The sequence below is a fragment of the Engraulis encrasicolus genome, chromosome 15 (genome assembly GCF_034702125.1).
Source record: "Engraulis encrasicolus isolate BLACKSEA-1 chromosome 15, IST_EnEncr_1.0, whole genome shotgun sequence".
Lineage (NCBI taxonomy): Eukaryota > Metazoa > Chordata > Actinopteri > Clupeiformes > Engraulidae > Engraulis > Engraulis encrasicolus.
Window position 1 is genome coordinate 21,118,422 of NC_085871.1, and position 21,646 is coordinate 21,140,067.

Below are 21,646 nucleotides of genomic sequence, written 5' to 3' on the forward strand. Positions count from 1 at the left end.
GTGCCTCGCCTAAAAAAAGTCTGAGAAACGCTGGAGTGGAGTAGAGTAGAGTGTACTAATTTACTGTCCCCAGGGGGGAAAATTGTGTTGTGCTGAAACAGTCATTGCATCCCATGCAGCACTCATACAGTAAATTGACACAATGCATCGAGTACTGTAAGAGCTCTTTTCCAAAATGCTATATTGACTGTTAAGAAGTCCTATCATCTATGTGTGAATTCTTGCCATTCAAATGTTTTGAGAACATACTTTTTAAACCTCTATAAAATTAATTTTGCAATGCAATTCAATGGAATGCCCAATACAACATTCTATAAAATGGATATATCTCATTTTGGAAAAGAGATCTTCGTATATAAAGCACAGAACTATAGGCCTACATAAAAAAACATAAAGCTTTACATAAAAAAACTGTGTTCTGCATGGCATGACTGCTATCTGTCATTGAGCATTTTTAAGGGAGTCGGTATTAAAGAGATTTTATTCATTCGCAGAGGCGATTGTATGGTCAGTTGGGGTCCGCAAAAAATTGCCACTGCTGTGGTTTAAGTGTTAGCTGTTCTTCCCTAACTAGTGGCTTGGAGGACCCAAGCGGCTGCCTACCTAGCCTGGCGACATGATGTGCCTCTGACTCTGCAATGTGGTCTCCTAAAGCGTCTCCCCGAGGGGAGCAGAGTGATTTGTAGAATAACTTCGCACAGTATTATCTCTTTAGTGCTCACAGAATATCCATCTAATGTGTGCGCTGAAGTGAGTGCCTTCAATGTCACTGGGAATGTGTATGGTGTAAATTGTACATGTGAGTAGTGACAACAAAAGGCTTTCTATTATATTCTGTTCTGTTCTGTTCTGTTCTATTCTATTCTACTCTATTCTGTTCTATTCTATTCTATTCTATTCTATTCTATTGCATTCTATTATATTATGTTCTATTCTATTCTATTCTATTATTTTCTATTCTATTCTATTCTATTCTATTCTATTCTATTCTATTCTATTCTATTCTATTCTATTCTATTCTATTCATGGCAGCACACATTCACACCGGAGGAATCTTGGATCCCACTGTCATCAGAAGCACCACACATATCACTACCACCACTCCCACCACACTCAACCACACTCTGTGGCCGGGGAACTTCTCCAGTGTTCACCTGAATGACACACACAGCATCAGCAGTAGCAATAGGTGAGCTTTGTTGCCACACACACACACACACACACACACACACACACACACACACACACACACACACACACACACACACACACACACACACACACACACACACACACACACACACACACACACACACACACACACACACTCTCCTATAGTAATATTGAAATGCTGTATTTCAATGTGTGTGTGTGTGTGTGAGTGCGTGCGTGCGTGCGTGAGTGCGTGCGTCTGTGTGTGTGTGTGTGTGTGTGTGTGTGTTTGTGTCACCCTATCCTCAGGCCCCTGCTCGCCGACACTTGGTACTCTGTGTCCTATCTCTACTTCAGTCCCATCGGCACCCTCACTGCAGTGTCTGTGGCTATCATCGTCAGCCTTTTATCAGGTCTGCGTGCATGGGTGCGTGCGAGAGAGAGAGAGAGAGAGAGAGAGAGAGAGAGAGAGAGAGAGAGAGAGAGAGAGAGAGAGAGAGAGAGAGAGAGAGAGAGAGAGAGAGAGAGAGAATGTGTGTGTGGCAGAGGAAGTGCCATCTTTGGCCCAATGAAGCCTAAATCTTTGCCTATCATTTTACACCAGTGTAATGTAACACATAGGACGTAATGATTCTGATCAGTCCTTACCAACTGCTATGAAATGTCATTCCAGCGCAATTTGGATCTGTAATGCTGCCCTACTGATGAGATCCAAATCAAAATATTAAAGTAAGTGTGTGTTTTTGTGTGGGTGTGTGTGTGTGTGTGTTTGTGGTGCGTGTGTGCGCGTGTGTGTGCGCGTGTGTGTGTGTGTGTGTGTGTCCTTTCACAGGAAAGCGAAAGGTGAAGTCTTCAGAGGGACTCACACTATGCAAGGAAGACCTCACTCTTTACACCCTCTTCAGCCTACTGAAAGAGAAGGTACAACACCAGTCTAGTAGTCATCTAGTAGCAGTATAGTATGCTATGATGCCCTTTGAGCAGAGCCTATGTTATAACAGAGTAGGTAACTACTGTATGCTACTCATTGAAACTGTGCTGCCAATTGCCAAGCTTGATATTTCCATGAATATTAAGTAACAAACTAATATTTATTAGTATGACCAAAGTACAGTAAGTTTTGCAGCTAAAAAGTTCTATTTCTGGAAATTCAAATGGCAGACATGGAGAAGATCCCCCTTTTCATATTAGAAACGTGCCATTTTCCCAGTCATAATGAATACGTAGAATTTGATGGTGGTGGTAAGTATTCATAAAAAAGGTAAAAGAAGCCCTGCTGAGGCCTACCTCTGGGCACGCTCCTGCCATGCGGCTGACCCGGGTTCGATTCCCGGCCCTGGTCCTTTGCCGACCCCTCCCTGTCTCTCTGCCAATTTGCTTCCTGTCCACCTCTCACACTGCCCTATCAAATAAAGTCGAGAAAGACCAAACATTTTTATTTTATTTATTGTTTTTAAGGTAAAAGAAACTACTAAAAATATTACACAGTGCACCTATAAGCATTGAGTGAATGGGGCTGCTGGTTGGCCTATCTGCGCAAAGCCCACCAATCAGCTTACCAGGCTCTAAGCTTTTCCGTATGTGACGACCCAGATGAACTTGGTGATGTCCATGTTGTCGTCACGGTTAGCAGCGAAAAACACAAGTATTCTTCGGTTCACATCAAACCAACTCTCTGGTTCCCAAGCGCTCAGAATTGCAGCGTGAACACGCCAGCCAGTTCATAATTTGGGGCAGGAACTGGAACAATTCTCTTTCGCCCTGAACACGCCGTAGGGGTTGAATTACTTTACTGTGTACTATAGCTTACATGATGTACACTGCTGTAAGAGAAGAGAAGATAGAAGCCCAGCATTCAACAGCTCCAATACAAATACGGTATTACCACAACCCCTTTATACATACAACACTACAGTTTATGAATTGTTCACATTAATTGTGAACAGGGTGACAGTTTGCTGTTTGTCTGTGTTTCTCTGTCTGAAGTAGGGACTGAAGGTGTGTGTGTGTGTGTGTGTGTGTGTGTGTGTGTGTGTGTGTGTGTGTGTGTGTGTGTGTGTGTGTGTGTGTGTGTGTGTGTGTGTGTGTGTGTGTGTGTGTGTGTGTGTGTGTGTGTGTGTGTGTGTGTGTGTGTTTACGTGTCCACTGATGTGCCTTCATGTGTGTGCCTGCACGTCTTTATGTGTATCCGCAGATGACCGCCAACTCAGGGAAGCTTGACTTGAGAGGGGGCATTGAGGGGGAGGGGAAGTTTGGGCGTAACAACCCAGCTTTCTGCAGCGTGGAGCTCTCCAACACTTACAGCAGCTCCACCAGACCCCCTTCATAGGATGCACACTTTGTAGGGTCCTTGGAGGCTCTAATTGATATTTGTTTGTCATTTTGAAGTGTTCTGTATGCAAAAATCAGTTGTACATACGGTATCACATTGTGAGGAAATAGGCATGTCCTAACCAAAAGTACAGTATGCTTTATGTATAGAATTAATCTTCTGACTGACTAGGGTTAGTCCGTCCAGAGGTGCAACTTGTCACAGTAGGTGACATAATAGGCATCTTGCTAGTGGCGATTTGTTTCGAAAGTTCATTCTTTTGATTTTTTTCTTTTGCTTGACTTTTTGCAGCACACTACCAACCATACCTGTTGAAAAATGATGGGCCTTTTTTATCAGTGTCTTGCATAGGAAACAAATAAACACAAAGCAAAACATCTTTTATAATCTTTTTATGTTTTCTTTCAAATAGACAGTGTAATTTACCATTATAAGTTCGTCCAGTGAAGTGAAGATAAATAATATCTGTGTATAATATGTTTTTTAAATATTTTTCAGTTTGTTTTTATTTGTACAGCATGTGTTCTAAGCTGGCTCCCAACAGATCGGCATGCTTCCACTCTGCTAGCTAGGTGGAATCACATTCATCTGATGAGTGTCAGGTGACATATTGTACATTCACAAAGAAATGTGCCATTCTTCATGAATTTTTTAACAACACCACACCCACCACTGTGAACTAGTACACGACATACACAGTTCTGAAATTCTACCTTCTTCTTCATCTTCATCTTCATTTTCCTCTTCTTCTTCTTCTTCTTCTTCTTCTTCTTCTTCTTCTTCTGCTTTATTGCCTTTATTTTCTTTTTTTCGTAGTGTTTTAGCCAGACACTGTACAGCACCTTGTTCAGTGTGCATTGTTTCACTGTGCTTTATTAGCCAAATAAAATATAGGCTACTTTCTTAATTAGTAAGGCTACTTAAGTACTACTTTTTTCTTGCTAATGGCATGATAGAGTCACAGCAGATATGGGTGTTGTACCACTTCTCTGTCCTCCCTGCCAAGTAGGTCTTTGGCACCAGGGCCGGATTAATGCACAGGCTAGATATGGCTGCAGCCTAGGGGCCCCCACCTGCCAGGAGCCCCCTGATTGGTCATAAGTGAAACATTGCAGAATTATAACAAGATACAATATCAAAAAAATCATGTGTCAGGTTGAGTAGAGTTGGTAGACATGTTATTCTTAATTCGTAGCACAAAATTATGACACTGTCTACATAAATGTGTCGCAAAATTTGCTTTCCGGTGGGCCCCACAGCAAGCTGTAGCCTACGAGGCCCAGGGCATTTTAATCCAGCACTGTTTGGCACAGGTTAATCCTAGAAAGTTTAGCCGCTGTCTCGCAGTACTCAAAACTGACCTTACAAGGGTTGGGCAAAATAATGGAAACACCTTTCATGTTAGAGTGGGAAGTGGCTCAAGTGGATCAGCCTGTCGGCCAATCTTCATTAATTTCACATTGCATCAGTAAGGTGAAGTGTGAATGTTCAATTAGTAAGAGCACAGTTTTGTTCAAAATGTTGTAATGCACACAGCAGTATGGGTGACATTTGAGAGTTCAAAAAGGAGATTTTTTTTTGGTGCGCCTGTAACTGTTGCATCTTGGAGACAGTTTGTGATGTATCCATGGTATCTAAGGTTATGACTGCAAGACGGATGAACCACGTTCAACAGGATTATCTGTGGACGCAAGAGTTAGCTTCTCACTCTAAAGTGGCAGGTGTTTCCATTATTTTGTCCAACCCCTGTAGATGTATAGCCTCGCGACGCCATCTATGTAGGTAGGCTACTCCACCCAAAGATGTTGGCTCGCACGGAGTCCACTCGGCTTTTCGCCCAGGCTAGATGTAACCAGCCTATAGCTTATAGGCACAATACATATTGCAATGTTAATGTGACACTGAGAGTTTGAACAACATTAACACTTCACAAAGTGTACATGTTTGGATTGCATTCGTAGGCTATAGGTTTTTTTTTCATGTAGACTATTCTATCGGGCTCTTTTTGGCATGTGCTCACAACAGGTGCTTCGGGTGGTGTTTTGGTGCTAGACAATATAGGATGTGCTCCCTTGCATGCTGTGTTTTCCATGTATCATCAAAATATCAAGTAAAACCAAATCAAGGAGGGGGAGGGTGTAGGGAATAAACTGCAATAAATAAAATGTGGCCTAATATGCGGTTCATTTTCTTGTGCATAGCGTCAAGCGCGCCTCCTGTTTAACATTTTATCTGAATGGATAAGAAGGGCATTTTCACGCGTGTGCGTCTAGCAAGGAGAACATTGTCCCGTGCTTTGTATGACAAGTGGTGTGCAAAATAAGACCTTGATACTTCTTGCTCTGTTAGTCATAATAGGCTCCGGTGAGTGGGCATACTTTTAATGCAACCAAAGTTTAGTTAATTGTAGTCTGCATTAGCATGGGCACACATATGCTCTATTCTTCTGTCACGTGAGTGTGCTGCTGTAAGTTGTCATCACTCAGTCGTGTGGCAGCGAAATAATAATAATAATAAAAAAAAAAACATGAAGTAGGCGAGTAACCTAACTCACACCCACATTTCCTTCAGCGCAGTTTAATGCGCGAGTGCGCATTGAACGAGTATGGTAACGCGGGACGCCCGGCTGTGTTGGACTTGGACTGAAGATTATGTCTGAGAACGTATTTGTTTAGGCATCGATGACCTTCCCAAAATGATTGTCGTATTATCAGAGAAACACAGGGATTGGCATTCACAAGTCTCAAAACATAGACCACGGTGATGTTTTACAAATTTCACAAGGACTCGGATACTAACGGGAAAAGTTGTACACCAGTGCTGAACTGTTGCCTCAATGCACTCAACGATCCGCTACAAGGCATGGAAAGTTTTCAGGCGTAAGTGGGTTACATGAAGTCACATTTAGAGTGGGGCTATTCCTTTTTCACTCTAACAACTCTTCTATTTAGTGCGTTTTTGCAATTACAACGAACTGTCATTTTAGTGTCCCGATGGGTTCAACTCCCGCTGTGTCTGCTTGTCACTCTACCGCTCATCCTGCTCCTTGCTGAGGTAAGTGGACATTTTGTCGTCGTTGTCTTCTTATGTACTAGGGGTATTGTTTTTTTGTATTCATTAAAGAACCACTGATCAGTAAGAGACTGCGTGGCCTGCAGCTGATAAGACGAAGTCTTTTTCGCTACTGCAATCTTACACCTCGGCGTGACATTTCCAACATATCTCCAGTGGGTACAGCCTATAGGCCTAGGCTATCCTATGACAGTTTGACACTGGTCCTAGTTCATTGCCCTGCACGACACACAGTTTGTTATGTGAACGTAGATTACGATTGTGAATTAAACAGAACCTTGAGAAAGGTGTAATGGGAGACCGGGGCTAGTTGGCACACTTTTCAGTTCGATTGTCATATCTTTGGCATACATTGCTTTAAAACTCCCCAACTAAGATATTCTAAAAGGGTTACATCTCAGCTAAATATTAGACACATGCATCTTTGGTTGATAATTCATTGTTTCCATCTATATGAGATTTAAAAATTGTTGTGAATTTGTGCCAAATTGCCCCAACCCGGGGCAAGTTGGCACATGTAGTTGGGGCTAGTTGGCAGACATTTAAATTGCATTAAATTATGTCAATGAACATGAAAACTGCTCAATAGTTACTGAATACTGAATATTTAAAATATCATGAGTTACTGTTTAGTAAAATAAAACAACATTGACTGCTTTATGAAGGAGTGAAACATAATCACTACGAATGCACTCCATTGTGGCTACAATTGCAGCTACAATATTGACTATAACTTATATTTAGGCATGTAGGCCTAGACAGTAGCATATGTACATTAAATATACTGTATATATTGCAATCATACTCATATTATTGGTAAATAGTAGTAGAATAAGAATTTTCCACAATACATCCAATACATTCTTATGGCCATAGAAAGTCAATGGTGTGCCAACTTGCCCCCTACACAACAGGACAGCACTCTTGACTGAAATCATGTTCTCCTGTTAACACCTGACATTACATAATTCCAGTTTTAATATCAAAGTATACCTAGACCCCCTGTCTATCACACAGAATATGTATATGTTTATATTCCTTACTATTAGCTTTCTAGAACTAATTTAGTGGAAGGTGCCGATTCTTAGTTTGGACATCATAAAAAAGAGAAGTTTCACTCACTGTAAGATTTTATAATCTTGATCACTCTGAATTAGTTGGATTATCTCTATTCAAGATGGGCATCATGTTAGAGTTGGAATTTTGAAGATTGGACCTGTAATGGCCCAGAAAATGAGGGTGTGCCAACTTGCCCCTGTGCCTACTAGCCCCGGTCTCCCATAGGTGTACGATATGAATGCATTTTTCTTTTTTTTTAGGCTATTGCTAGGTTAGGTGATGTAGTTTAAAATAATCTGACGGGTGAAGCTCTGGCACCCTAAGCATTTTTTTAATGGCATCATAAGCTATGCCCATAGAAAACCACCAGAAAACTTTATGTCCTAATAAACAAACCTTTCGTGTTTGTTATGAAATTACACCTTATGTTGCACATAAATCATTAATGGCAACAACACATAAAGACAGTAAATGAAATGATCAGTAAAATAGTTAGGCCAACCATGTTGCACCCTCAATTTTTTTTCTTTAAAGGTGGCATAGGTCTTAACCACGTTTGGTATTCAAATCAAACCTACATCTAGGGAATATACAGTAATACAGGCTATTTGTCTACATATCACCAGATCTACATATTCCATGTAACAAGGATGTGTGGAGTACCATATGTGTGGATTCATGAATGAGCCTAAATGGCATTAGGGGCACAGGGGCCACAGATCCCCCAAGTGGCCAGGACAAACTGAACCTCCACCCACCTGCACTTCCTTACGGTGTCTCTGACATTTTCACACCTGGTCCCTTTCAGCCATTTAAGTGAACTCGGACCTGTGACTCAGCATTTTCTTTGCCTAGGCTATGTGAGTGCTTCAAAGTGTTCCTGCAGACCTCTTGGAAGTGAACCGTATAGCCTACTGAGACCTTTCTTGACGTGGTCTCAGTACGGTTTGCTTACGAGTTCTGGCAAGTTACACTTGTGACTATACGTGTAATCACTTAAAGGGGGCTCTAGAGCAGTGTTTCCCAACCAGGGGTACGTGTACCACTAGGGGTACACGAGCACACTGCAGGGGGTACTTGGAAAAATGTTACTATCATAAGAAATGTATAGAGCAGTCACATTGGGACAGAGAAACCAATATAGAACATGAATTAGGGGGTACGAGAGACAAAAAAGGTTGGGAAACACTGCTCTAGAGGTCCGGGTGTGATCAAAAAGAGAACTGAGACACCATAAACTCTGTTTATGAGAGATGGGTTAGGGTTGGGAGTTGACCCATGTCGGACTCAAACCTGGGTAGGCTATCCCCAGGTTGTTGTTGTTTTGTTTTTTGTTTTTTAAAGTCATCTGACGGTCACATTTTTGCATGTCAAAGGTCTGTTGCCCATCCATGTTCAGGCACCATATTAGAATACAGTACTTTGTACCATGTTGATTTACTTGATTCCTTTAGGCTACTACTTTTTCCCTCCTGTTTCATCTGCCTAATGTCTGGAGGCTAATTTCAGAGTGTAGGCCTAGCTATGCATGTGTGTGTGCTCAGTGTTTAATATGTCATGCATTGGTTATTAGCATTTGTGGATCTGTGTACGTACATGTGTATGCTACTGTACTCTACTCTATGCTACTGTACTATACTCTACTGCACTCTACTGTACTCTACTTGTACGTACATGCTACTGTACTATATTCTACTGTACTGCACTCTATACTCAACTTGTACGTACAGTACATGTTTGTGTATGCTACTGTACTCTACTCTATGCTACTGTACTATACTCTACTGTACTGTACTCTATTGTACTCTACTATACGTACATGTTTATGCTACTGTACTCATTGTAGTATGCTACTGTATATTCTACTGTACTGTACTCTACTCTATGCTACTGTACTATACTCTACTGTACTGTACTCTATTGTACTCTACTAGTACGTACATGTTTATGCTACTGTACTCATTGTAGTATGCTACTGTATATTCTACTGTACTGTACTCTACTGTCCTCTACTAGTTTCTGTGGCGCCACCGTTCTGGAGATGGTGGTAGAGGAGCTGGTGTGCCTCTTCCCTGGTTTTTCCAGCAGCAGCAGCATCATCATCAGCAGCAGCACCTTAACAGGACCCAGAGGCCCGCTGAGCCCACAGCAGAAGCCTCCACGCCAGAAGCCTCCACAGCAACCTGTAAATAGGGCGTATGTGTGCGTGTGTGTGCGCGTGTGTGTTTGTGACACGCGCACACATACGTGTGTGTGTGTGTGTGTGTGTGTGTGTGTGTGTGTGTGTGTGTGTGTGTGTGTGTGTGTGTGTGTGTGTGTGTGTGTGTGTGTGCGTGTGTGTGCGTATGTGTGTGTATTCTTCCATGCTGTGATGTTAGAGTAATTACTATTTGTCTCAACTCTAGCCCAGGCTTGTAGGCTAGCTTGTAGAAAAAGTTAAATATCCCCCTGTGTCTTATATACAGATATTGTACCTTTTTCTGTAATTATCCCACTGTGTTGTATATCCCTTAAATGTCTGCAGTGTAGTGAGTTGCTTTCAATCTCATTGTGCAAATTGTACATTTGAGCAGTGTCATTAAAGACATTCTATTCCATTCTATTCTATTCTATTCTATTCTATTCCAATGTATTATATTCTATTCTATTCCAATATATTCTATTCTATTCTAATGTATTCTGTTCTGTTCTATTTTATTCTAATATATTCTGTTCTGTTCTATTCTATTATATTCTAATGTATTCTATTCTAATGTATTGTATTATATTCTGTTTTGTTCTATTCTATTCTATTCTATTCTATTCTATTCTATTCTATTCTATTCTATTCTATGCTATTCTTGTAGCAGACAAGTCCACAGCGCCCCCTCCTGGCCTGAGTGGGGAGGAGTGGCAGCGGATGCTGAGGGCGCTCCACTGGGGCGGCCCAGAGAGCCAGGTGTCCTCTGTGAACCTCAGCACCAGTCCCAGCCACTCCACCTTCACCATTCAGGGCCTGAAGCACAGCTATGTGGTGGGAGAGCAGCTGCACGCTACCATCTTCGCCAGAGACTTCGCTGGCCAGCTGAAACGCTACGGAGGGGACTTCTTCCAGGCGAAGGTTTACAGTGACGAATTAAAGGTAGGGGGTACGATCACAGGCAGCCGTGGCCTAATGGTTAAGGAAGTGGCCCAGAGGTCAGAGGGTTGCTGGATCGAATCCCACCCTTTACCTGACCTCTCCCCACCTCTTTCCTTTGCTGAAGTGCCCTTGCCGAAGTGCATCCAAACCCACATTGCTTCAGGGACTGTTACCAATACCCTGAAATAGCCGTAAGTTGCTTTGGAGAAAAGTGTCAGCTAAGTGAAACATAATGCAATGTGTACATCATAGATGAACTCACTATATACAAAAATAAAGTATGTGTCCTCCCCATATTGTCTACTTATGCACTCTCCCTATTCTGCTATTTCTTCCCTCTGAATGACCAGTTCTGGGCCACCTACCTATTCATGCTAGCCTGTTGTTCATAGACTTTCAAATATCGTACCGAGATGTTGGTTTGACCAAGAAGATAACGAATAATGCTTCCTTAACGGCATGGTTAACCCGTCTCCCTCGGTCTGCTACTGGTCGAGGCCAGAAAAGACTGTGCCGAAGGTTAACCCATTAAAACATGCTGTTATAAATTAGCTGTTACCAGAATGGCAATGACCAAGTCGTAGTGCATTACTAAAGGCCCTGTGTTATGTCATAGTAGTACTATGGTAGTTAACTTTTCAGCTTTTTTTCAACTTTTACAGCGTGGCACAGAAGGTACGTCGTGCATTATGGGGTTACACCAAACAGTCGCCAAACGTGTTGCGTCACTAGGAGGGCATAGTCTGGCTATATTCCCGCTCTCCCTAAACTGTCTTCGTATGTGTCCTCTCCATACTACCTACTTATGCAGCTCCCTCTCTATTCTGCCTCCTCTTCAGGCCAGTGTGTTTGGAGAGGTTGTGGACCACCAGAACGGGACCTACTCGGCACACTTCACCCTGCCGTGGGCAGGCCAGGCCTCCGTGGCCATCCGACTGATCCACTCCAGCGAAGCCGTGCAGGTCCACATGAATAATAACTATGAATCTGTTTTGTATAGCGTTTTGTCACAGGAAGTTGACACACACATGCAAGTGCATGCACACACACACATACACGTTTGTATTACTATCTTTTTGAGGACCTTCCATTGAAAGACACTAGATATACAAGGGTGAAAAGTGATGTGCCAGGTGTCATACATTGAGGTAGAGGGTAAACCAACGGTCTTTAGGGCAGTTTTGACCAGACGCCACAACGTTGCTTTCAATTGGACAGTCAGATTCCCATATCAAGTGTTCATGCCATACTGTATCACACTAAATCAGAGGTGTGAAGAGTAAGTGAATTCATGGTGTGTAGCCTCTTACTGCAGCAGGGGTCGCCGGCGACCCTATTCACTTGCTGAAAATGCCTAAATACTTCATAACAACATTGCTATGACATTACAGAGAGCCATAGTGCTGCGCTAAGGGGTTAAGTACAACACTGAAGAATTTCCGGTAGTTATATCGATGTAGTTTTACCGCATTATGTAGAAATCCTGTTCACAGTCCACATTCCCAATGCATTCCAATGTAATTTGTCCGATATTTATTCCAGAATGGCGACCATGGCCGAAAATCATGGGGCCGAATGTTGCAATGGACGTTGTATTGAGTGTCGCTGCTTGTTAGATCCACCTTCTTTGTCATGGGTGTGCTGTAATCTGTCTATGGTTACTGCACTTTTGACATCTCTGAAAACCTTAAATACCTTCAGGTCCTGAAGCAACACCGCAGCACGGACTCCAACCGGGTCTACTTCCACGGCTTCTTTGTGGGAAAGGTACAACAAGATTCGATTAGCATGTGCTGCAAATGAATTACCCCGCCCTGCAGTACCTCAACATGGCAATGGCCTTGGTTAATGGGGCATTTAAATTAATCCAAATTAATACCAAATTAACTCAGATAATTCCGAACCAATCTTAACTCTCCTTTGAAAATATCATGTAAACACCTCCCAATTCCCAATTTTCAAAGTGCAATGTACACTCGACAGAACTATTTCATTCTGAATTATTATTTCAGGGGTTCTCTTTTGCACTAGTAGTTTTGTATTCTATTCTTTTATATTAGGATGTAAATGTCCCCTGTAAATGTCTGCACTTAAGTAAGTGCTTTCAGTGTCATTTTGACTGTGAATAGCGTAAACTGTAAAATGTACATCTGTAGTGTACATGCGAAGAGTGACAGCAACAGGAATTTGCTTCTATACTAAGGACTCGAGGCACGAGGAGTCTGTGGTGTGTAACGTGAAGTGGGAGGGCGTGGTGCTGCCGGCGACTCGCAAGAAGAACTGCTGCTGCGAGTATAGCGACGTCCGCACGGGCCTGACCTGGCAGTGCCTCCGCCCCCGAAAGCTGCCCTGTGACGCCCTAAGGTACCACTCCGTAGGCGGCTACGCCAACCGCCTCACACCGCTGGAAAAAGTGCTAATGAACAGGTAATGTTTTTTTGTAACCCTTTAAGACACAACGTTATTAATTTGCTATTACCAGAGTGGCAATGACCAAGTCGTAGTGCATTACTAAAGGCCTTGTGTGATGTCATAGGTAGTTCACTTTTCGATGGCTATTACAGCGTGCCACTGGAGGTAAGACGTGCATTAAGGCGCTACTGTTTTAAAGATGTGGGGGGTAAAGGGTTAGTTATGACGGGTCCAGGGAGGGAGAGAGGGGGGCCATAACTGGGTCCTCATTACATTGTACGTATGTCTTGGGTAGGTGGGGGGGCTTTTAGATTACTTTGTCTAGGGTCCAGCCAAGGCTGTCAGCAGCCCTGTACATCATGCAGAGCATCTAATATACAGTAATTACTATAGACTTATACTGAGACTCATTAATAGAGGTCTTGCCAAGCCGGCCGTCTCATGGAAAATGGACAGGAAATCTTTTGTGGAAGGCTTTTGTGGCCTCTGTGGAGAAAGCAATAAAGTTTCTCCGCTAAAAAAAACTCGGAAAAAAAACGTTTCTTTACCAAGGCACTCCAAAAAGCGTGGTTAAAAATGTCTTTATTATTATGACATGTCCACTAAGAATTTTAAATTTGCCAATTTTATAATCCTTAGTAACTTTGGACATTGGCCCTTGAACCAAAGAGCACCCACATGAACACTTTTTTCATCTTTCTAAAGGGACTGAACACACCACTGACTTCCAAAAAAAAGCTTTGCCTCGCTTCACAAGGCTACAAGCAAAAGGGGGGAGGACAGGAGGCTCCAATAAGTTGGACATACTCTGTGCAGTGTCTCTGAATTTGTGTCAGTGTCCGTCTGTCTGTTTCAGATTGACTGATCTCACTGTGATCATTCTTTGTCTCATTGACTAATGTCTGTGAGATCTCACAGGCTCAGTTAGCCTAATTGCTCTCATCTGTGTGTTTTCTTTTCATTTTATTTTTCTTTAGTCAGCACGTGAACCGCTGGCTGAAGGGAGATTCACGTCTCATTACCATCCTCGGCTCCAATACAACCAATGGTAAGCAATCTCTCTCTCTTACAATTGCAGTGACAACAATTCCCCTCCTGGACAAGAAATGTACTCACACACACACACACACTCACACACACTCACACACACACACACACACACACACACACACACACACTCACACACACTCACACACACTCTCTCCATTCATCTAATACAACTTGCGGTGACAGTGAAACAAGATTGAATATTTTCAACATTCAGTGGTCTTCTCTCTGAGATATCATTTGCCTATACGATAAAAGCCGCCCTCTGCAGCTTTGTGTGAGTTTGTGCACACTCTCATAAAAATGTTTAATTGTTGAAAGCAATGTGTTTTTACCATCTTCCTATGCTGTCTTATACTGTCTCTATAACGTATGTCCTCCCCATGCTGTCTACTTATACATCTTCCCTATTATATCCTATGCTGTCTACTCATGCAGCCATCCTCCCTATCCTGTCATGTACTGTCTTCTTATGTGTTCTTTCCATGCTGTCTACTTACACATCTTCTCTATTCTGTCCTACACTGTCTACTTATACATCTTCCCTATTCTGTCCTCTACTGTCTACTCATACATCTTCCCTATTCTGTCCTCTACTGTCTACTTATACATCTTCTCTATTCTGTCCTATACTGTCTACTTATACATCTTCCCTATTCTGTCCTCTACTGTCTAATCAGTATGCATCCTCTCCATGCTGCCTATCTACTCATGCATCATGCTGTTATAAAATGCTAGATCCCCACTAACATTCCCAACACTGAATGTATGCAATGACGTGGCACTAGGCATGTATGACTAGGGCTGGGTATCGCAGCCATGTTCCTGTATCAATGCGATTTCGATTCTTAGGGCTTTGAATCGATTAATCACGATTCAATTTGATTCAATTCGATTCATTCCGAATCGATTCAATCCTTTCCCTTCTTGGTGCCAGGATTTCCCCCAAAAGATGCTGTTGCCTATTTTTATATAAAAATGTCAAAGGGCTGTGGCTTGACAGTGTTAACAGATTGCTAATTTGTAATAAGTAGGCCTAGGCCTAATTGACTAATACCTACTGGGTATTTTCCATAGACCTAAAGTAAACAAAAACAACAAAAAGAAAAAGAACCAAAAAAAAATCGATTTTGTGCCCTGTGAGTCGATTATGTGAATTTCGTTTCGATTTGATCGATTATCGATTAACTCGATTATTTTACCCAGCCATATGTATGACACTAAATAATGGATGCAGGTGTACGTTTGGCAACCAAACTTACCTTCCAGGTCCTCCTGGTTTTCCTCCGAATAAATCCAAAAGTCAGAGCAGGGCCAGCGTGTGAGCATGAGCCTCCCTCCGGTGTTCCGTCACCTACTGCTCTCCTCACTTTCTTTTTTTAAAAGTTATTTTTGGGGCTTTTTTTCCTTACTTGGGACAGGATAGTGCCAGACAGACAGGAGGTGAGTGGGGAGAGAGACGTGGAGGGATTGGCAAATGACCCAGGCCTAAATCGAACCCAAGTCACCGGCGTAGCAGTCTAGCGGTTGCAAGTTCGAGCCCCACTCTGCCTGACCCCATCGATGTGTCCTTGAGCAAGATACTTAACCCCAACTTACTCCTGGTGGCAGGGTGATACCCTGTGTGGCAGCCACTGCCACCGGTGTGTGAATGTGAGAATGACTGGGTGAATGTAAGGCATACAATGTAAAGTGCTTTGAGTGCTCGAAGGAGTGAAAAGGGGCTATGTAAATGAATTCCATTTACCATTGAATACCCTACCCTACCACGGTAGGGCCCTCCCGTCACTTTCTAGCCTCTCAGGCCCTCTTGACCTCTGACACATACAGGTATGTAGGCCCAGAGACCCTGACAAAGAGTAAGATACATCAAGCCCATATGTTCGGGCAGTCATGGGTAAGCGGTTAGGGTGTCAGACTTGTAGCCCAAAGGTTGCCGGTTTAACTCCTGACCCGCCAGGTTGGTTGGGGAGCTAATTAACCAGTGCTCTCCCCCGTCCTCTTTCATGGCTGAGGTACCCTGAGCATGGTACCGTCTTGCCGCACTGCTCCCTTTCGGGCATTATTGGGGGCTGCCCCTTTGCACGGGTGAGGTATGAATGCAATTTCGTTGTGTGCAGTGTTCACTTGTGTGCTGTGGAGTGCTGTGTCACAATGACAATGGGAATTGGAGTTTCCCAGTTGGGCTTCCCAGATCAGGTGAACGGCCCTTTTGGAGACCTTTGGTGAGGAGACCTTTGGTGAGGAGACCTTCGGAGACTTTAAGTTTAAAATAAATAGTTCCAATAGAGTTCCATTTGCACGGCAGTTGGTGGGGAGCACATCTCATGCAAGCCGTCACCAAACGCCACAGAAAGAGGAGAAGAAGAAGAAGGAGGGGACAACGCCCCCTCACGAGACCGAACTTGAGCACACTCCTTTGCACTGGGTAGGAAGAGGTTTGGGGTATCTTACTCTAATCCAGGACTCTTTGACACAGAGGTTAGTCGGCGCCCCCTAAGTGTGCTGTCTAATCTACGCGCATTTTTCCTAATACTCCCCTTACTGTGTTCCTGGTAGAAGTGAAGACTCCATGCAAAGCTGGGCTGCCCATTCCGACACCGGCAGGATACTACCTCAACAATGTCTGGACGTCGTTCGTGTGTGCCACCCGCCATTTCTCTGTGGAGGACACAACGGAATGCCTGAAGAACAAACACATATACATAGTGGGGGACTCAACCAGCAGGCAGTGGTTTGAGTACTTCGTCCAAACTGTGCCTAGTAAGATACACTCACACACATACACACACACACACACACACGCTCGCTCGCTCACTCACTCACTCACTCACTCACTCACTCACTCACTCACTCACTCACTCACTCACTCACTCACTCATTTATTCACTCTCTCTCTCTTTATCTCACACACACACACGCACACATACGCACGCACACACACACGCACACGCACGCGCACACACACACACACACATACACACACACACATACACACTCACTCACTCACTATTGCACTATTGTAGTGATGTGTTGGGCCACAGAAGGAAACTGCACCTGCTGTTTTTGCTCCGCTTTTTTCAGCTCTAACACGCATGAACCTGCACTCTGTGTACCACGTGGGGCCACTGATGGCCGTGGACGTGCAGAACAACGTGGATCTGCACTACCGCTCGCACGGCCTGCCCCTGCGCTGCGCCAAGACGCCCGTGGCGTCACTGCAGTACATCAGCAACGTGATCGACGGCCTGGTGGGAGGCGGCCACGACGTGCTGCTCTTCGACATGTGGGCGCACTTCACCAACTTCCCGCTCTCCTACTACGCCCACCGGGTGGCGCTGGTGCGACGCGCCGTCTTGGCCCTGCTGAAGAGAGCGCCCACGACCAAGGTCATCATCAAGACCGCCAACACTGGCTATAAGGTAAACACACTTACGGTAGGGACACATACACGCGAATTTGCGAACTTTGCCATTCATTCCTATGAGAGAGGCGAAGGCAGGCGAAGGCAAGCGAAAGCAAGCGAACAGGAGCGAAGCGAAGCAAAATTATTAAAGAAAGTTTAATGTTATGCAAATGAGGAGCGAATTCGCCTGCCGACTACAACACTTAGAAGACATCACCAGCACGGTATACAAGGTAAACACTTAGAGGACATTGGCAACACAGGCTACAAGGCAAACATAGTTAAGGTCTCTTTAGACTCCTCCTGCAGCTGCAGGAAACGTACTGTCAGCGGGGGTTAGCGGCACATTACGGACAATTCAGCCTGGGAGAAGTAGTTTCTGAAGTGGCTGCACGACAGACATGCGACTTCTGTTGTGTAGTCAGAATAATTATATATTTCTGCACGCACACAGCCCACAAATCGCTTGACAAGTGCAGTTAACAATCACACCATCGGTTATCGTTAATTCTGAGGTACGGCATATTATGTGATCTAGGGGGGAATGAGAGGTGGATCGGAAAATAGGTTTGATCAGTCCATTGCAGCCCAGTCAAAGTTTTTGACTCTTATGACGGTCTGACTGAACGAAACGTCAGCTTTCACATTAAAACATTGACCGTAATTGTAGAAGTGTTGCGCATCTTCTATAATTTTCAAAAAAAGAAAAGTTTTTGACTTTCCCAGCCCCATGCGTTGCCCGGAAGGGGTGGAGACTTAGGTGTCCCATACGTTAATATATATATAATGTACCTGTGTGCATGTGTGTGTCTCTGCCAAAGCAAGTACAGTATGTGTTTTCTGTGTCTGTGTTTCACAGGACATTTATGGCAGTGACTGGCTGTCCATGCAGCTGGACCGTATCCTGCGTGAGGCCTTCCGCAACGTCGGAGTATACATTCTGGACGTGTGGCAGATGACCGCCTGCCACTACAACCATGAGAGCATTCACCCGGCCCCTGTGATCGTAAAGAATGAAGTGGACATCCTCCTCTCCTACATGTGTCCCAAGTAATCAAATGATCGATTAATTTATTAATTGATAGTTGATTGACCTTATCGATTGATTTATGATTAATTGATAAGGGACCCCCTCGAAATCACAATGTTTCCCAAAGAAATACTATTGAATCTAAACATTTTAATTAAATTAACATTTTATGTTAAATTAATTATATTTATGTTATTTAATTCAAAAGTGATTTAAATGTTCCCACTATTCACACCCCTCTTGACACACACTCTCCACATGCCCAATTTCACCTGGGTCTCTTTGACTTTGTCGAATTGGTGATTAATTATGGGGTTTTTTAATCGATTGACACATTCATCGATTAAAGTCGATTAATCGATCAATTGTTGACATCTCTAGTCCCAAAGAAAAGACACAGGCCTCCTGCCCTTCTCCTCCCCTCACATTCTAACCCCTACCCCTATTCAATCCATCTGCTATGCTGGAAGTACTGTTACTTTGCAGTACTCATTGTCTGCACAGACAGAAAGTGGGGAAGTGAAGCCATAAAGTGCACATGGCATGGATAACATTATCTGGATGAACAGTATGAGAATCTTCACAGGTGTACATAATTACAAGTCCGTTGTCTGAGCTAGGCCTTTGAGAGGCATGTGTTTTTTTATTATGAAATGTTAAGAGCAAATCAACATTGCCATTGTAAAACTCTTCTTGCACTATGCCTTCACGTGTGTCCTTATGTGAAGAATGGATGTTCTGCTCTTGCACTGTGTGTATAGGTGACCTTAGATGAATGAATCCACCAAATGTCAATGCCCTCGATTTAATGTAATTGTGCTTGCAACACAAAAGGGTCACACTATCTTTGAAGGGGTCTACATTACGGATGTCAAGTAACCATCAGAAGAATGGCATGGCCCATGTCAGTGACATTAACAACACACTATTTATGTTTACGATGGCTGTCATGATGTGCCATTCGGCTTTTGGAATGTCATGACACCCATTTTTAGCTTTCAACTTTCAAAAAACAAAATGGCACATTATGACAATAGTCATCAATTATGTGTCATGTTCCTGTCGTGTTCTTTCAAAAGGAGGCGCCCCACCTTTTCTCTTGATGCCTGGTGGGTGCGTAGGTTCCAAAAGGTAAACTATAGGAGCAAGTAAGGGGAACTCGCACACCTTGGATGCCGATGCAATAGTGTACTTTTATTGCATGTTTCGAAAATAAAAATAAAAAATGCTACCCAAGTGAACAGTGTAGACGTTTCTGTCCCAGTCAGACCATCCTCAGTGCAAAAGTGGATGGCCACTGAGGATGAATTCCCTTTGCACTGAGGATGGTCTGACGAGGTGGGAACGAAAGTTTGCACTGTTCACTTGGGTAGCACTTTTTTATTTTTATTTTTGAAACATGGAATAAAAGCACACTATTGCATCGGCATCCAAGGTGTGCGAGTTCCCCTTACTTGTTCCTACTGTATATGTTCCTGTCGTGTGCCATGTCATATTGCTGTTACATGGCACCCTTATGAGGCCTAGACCCCTTGTTACCCACAAAATAACTTGTGAGACTGAGTCTCATGTAAAACCACGAGGCAATCATTGACTGCAATTACCTGCAGGGAGTATCCCAGTTTTTAATGGAATATATTCGGTTTACAAGTTACAGAAAATTCCACTTACATGAGGGGAGGACCATTGCTACCAGAATATCCTTGGAATACGGCCACTTAAGGAATGAATAAAGAGTTAACATGACTCTTGCATAAACACATTTCTGCTTATATTCTGTTTCAATTAAGCATGTAAATTCACTCATTATCCTAGTACACAGGTTCAGGTCATGGGGCTTTGATCTTTTTTGTAATAAATCAGGACCACGTTTCTCAAAAGCATCGTTGCTTACCAGTTAGCAACCTAGTAGTAGCTAGTAGTCGCTGCTAACTTAGTTAACCTAGATAACAACGGCGATGTGGAGAAATGCTTTGTTATAAAGCGGCTTATCAGCCAATGGAATGTAATGTACTTATGTGCAGTGGCAATAAAATATTTTTCTATTTTGAGGACAATTTGGTCTCTCTTGTTCATTCTCTGCCACCTTTTGGATGCTTTTCACACTGCCTCAATCCTAACATGGCATCATTATTACGCATTTGTCACGGACCAGACAGAAGGGGACCACAAATGCGTCACGATTTGAAAGTTTATTGATCTCTTGGGGAAAGGGAGTTGGGAGAGCGAGTCTTGGGAACCTGTGTGTGTGTGTCCCCCAGCAGCAGAGAAGCGTCCGATGGTGGTGGAGGGTCCGCGAGTCCTGGGGGGGGGGAACACACTCACAACAGGAGAGATCAATGAACGCAGAAGTACAGGCAAGGATAGGCAGTAATCGTGGTCGTAAAGTCAGAAAGGCAGGTCGGTTTACCGGGGATCAAGATCAGGCAGGTTTGCAGAGCGGAAGGCAGGTCGGGTTGTCAGGGGCTGGAGATCAAGCAGGTTTGCAATCAGGTCCGGGTTCGATCACAGGAGTCAGAGTTGTAGCCAGGAAACAGGAGTCACAGGAGTGAAGTTCACAGACGGTCTGACAAAGGAGAACTGAAAACCAGAGCTTTAAATACAGAGGGTAACGAGTAGAGGGAATGCAGTGCAGCTGGATGGCCAATGAGGTGAGAGAGTGAGAACAGGTGGAGCAATTAGGCAGAGCAGAGTGGAGAGTGAGGGATAATTGAAAGTGATTAAGCTTGTAGACAGAAGCCAGGAGAGATATCATGACAGAACCCCCCCCTCAAGGGACGGCCCCAGAAGTCCCCAAGCAGCACCACCAAACCGGGCGGGTGGAGGGGAAGCCGGCGGAGGGTCAGAATTCCTCAGAGCGATCAGACTCCATTGCTTCATCCTCAGGGGGAACCGGCAAATCCACTCCATCCAGTGGTCCCACCGCCTCATCATCCGAAAGCACATCAGAATCCAGGACACGCGCCGGGACTGGTTCAGGCTCAGGCTCAGGCATTGGGCGGGCTACAGGTCGGG

General features: G+C 43.7%; 2 protein-coding genes across 4 annotated transcripts in view; both read left to right on the forward strand.

The window, feature by feature from the left end:
• The window catches only part of LOC134463882 (sodium-coupled monocarboxylate transporter 1-like), an 18,593-nt gene extending 14,730 nt beyond the window's left edge, over positions 1–3,863 (forward strand). For both annotated transcript variants that reach the window (XM_063217213.1, XM_063217214.1), the window contains exons 14-17: positions 1,033–1,189; positions 1,462–1,565; positions 1,985–2,073; positions 3,347–3,863. In XM_063217213.1, the coding sequence (XP_063073283.1) occupies positions 1,033–1,189; positions 1,462–1,565; positions 1,985–2,073; positions 3,347–3,481 (485 nt within the window). In that variant the 3' untranslated portion in view covers positions 3,482–3,863. The remainder of the gene's footprint in view (positions 1–1,032; positions 1,190–1,461; positions 1,566–1,984; positions 2,074–3,346) is intronic.
• Positions 3,864–6,079: 2,216 nt separating this feature from the next.
• On the forward strand, positions 6,080–19,786 carry LOC134463883 (NXPE family member 3-like). Of its 2 annotated transcripts, XM_063217216.1 has the most exons (11): positions 6,080–6,363; positions 6,471–6,538; positions 9,632–9,800; positions 10,462–10,736; positions 11,576–11,698; positions 12,438–12,503; positions 12,940–13,163; positions 14,126–14,196; positions 16,755–16,958; positions 17,280–17,617; positions 18,461–19,786. In XM_063217216.1, the coding sequence occupies exons 1-11, from the start codon at positions 6,321–6,323 to the stop codon at positions 18,653–18,655; spliced, it is 1,776 nt and encodes a 591-aa protein (XP_063073286.1). In that variant the 5' UTR covers positions 6,080–6,320; the 3' UTR covers positions 18,656–19,786. The 2 variants fall into 2 exon arrangements, with proteins under 2 accessions (XP_063073286.1, XP_063073285.1); XM_063217215.1 differs by lacking the exon at positions 6,080–6,363 and having other exon boundaries at positions 6,374–6,538.
• Positions 19,787–21,646: the final 1,860 nt, after the last annotated feature.

Bases quoted from the DNA above. Each gene is read 5' to 3' on its own strand.
- LOC134463883 (XM_063217215.1), top strand. From the start codon at position 6,377: ATGAAGTCACATTTAGAGTGGGGCTATTCCTTTTTCACTCTAACAACT. The intron at 6,539-9,631 runs GTAAGTGGACAT...GTCCTCTACTAG, and splicing joins TCATCCTGCTCCTTGCTGAG to TTTCTGTGGCGCCACCGTTC. The intron at 11,699-12,437 runs GTCCACATGAAT...AAATACCTTCAG, and splicing joins ACTCCAGCGAAGCCGTGCAG to GTCCTGAAGCAACACCGCAG.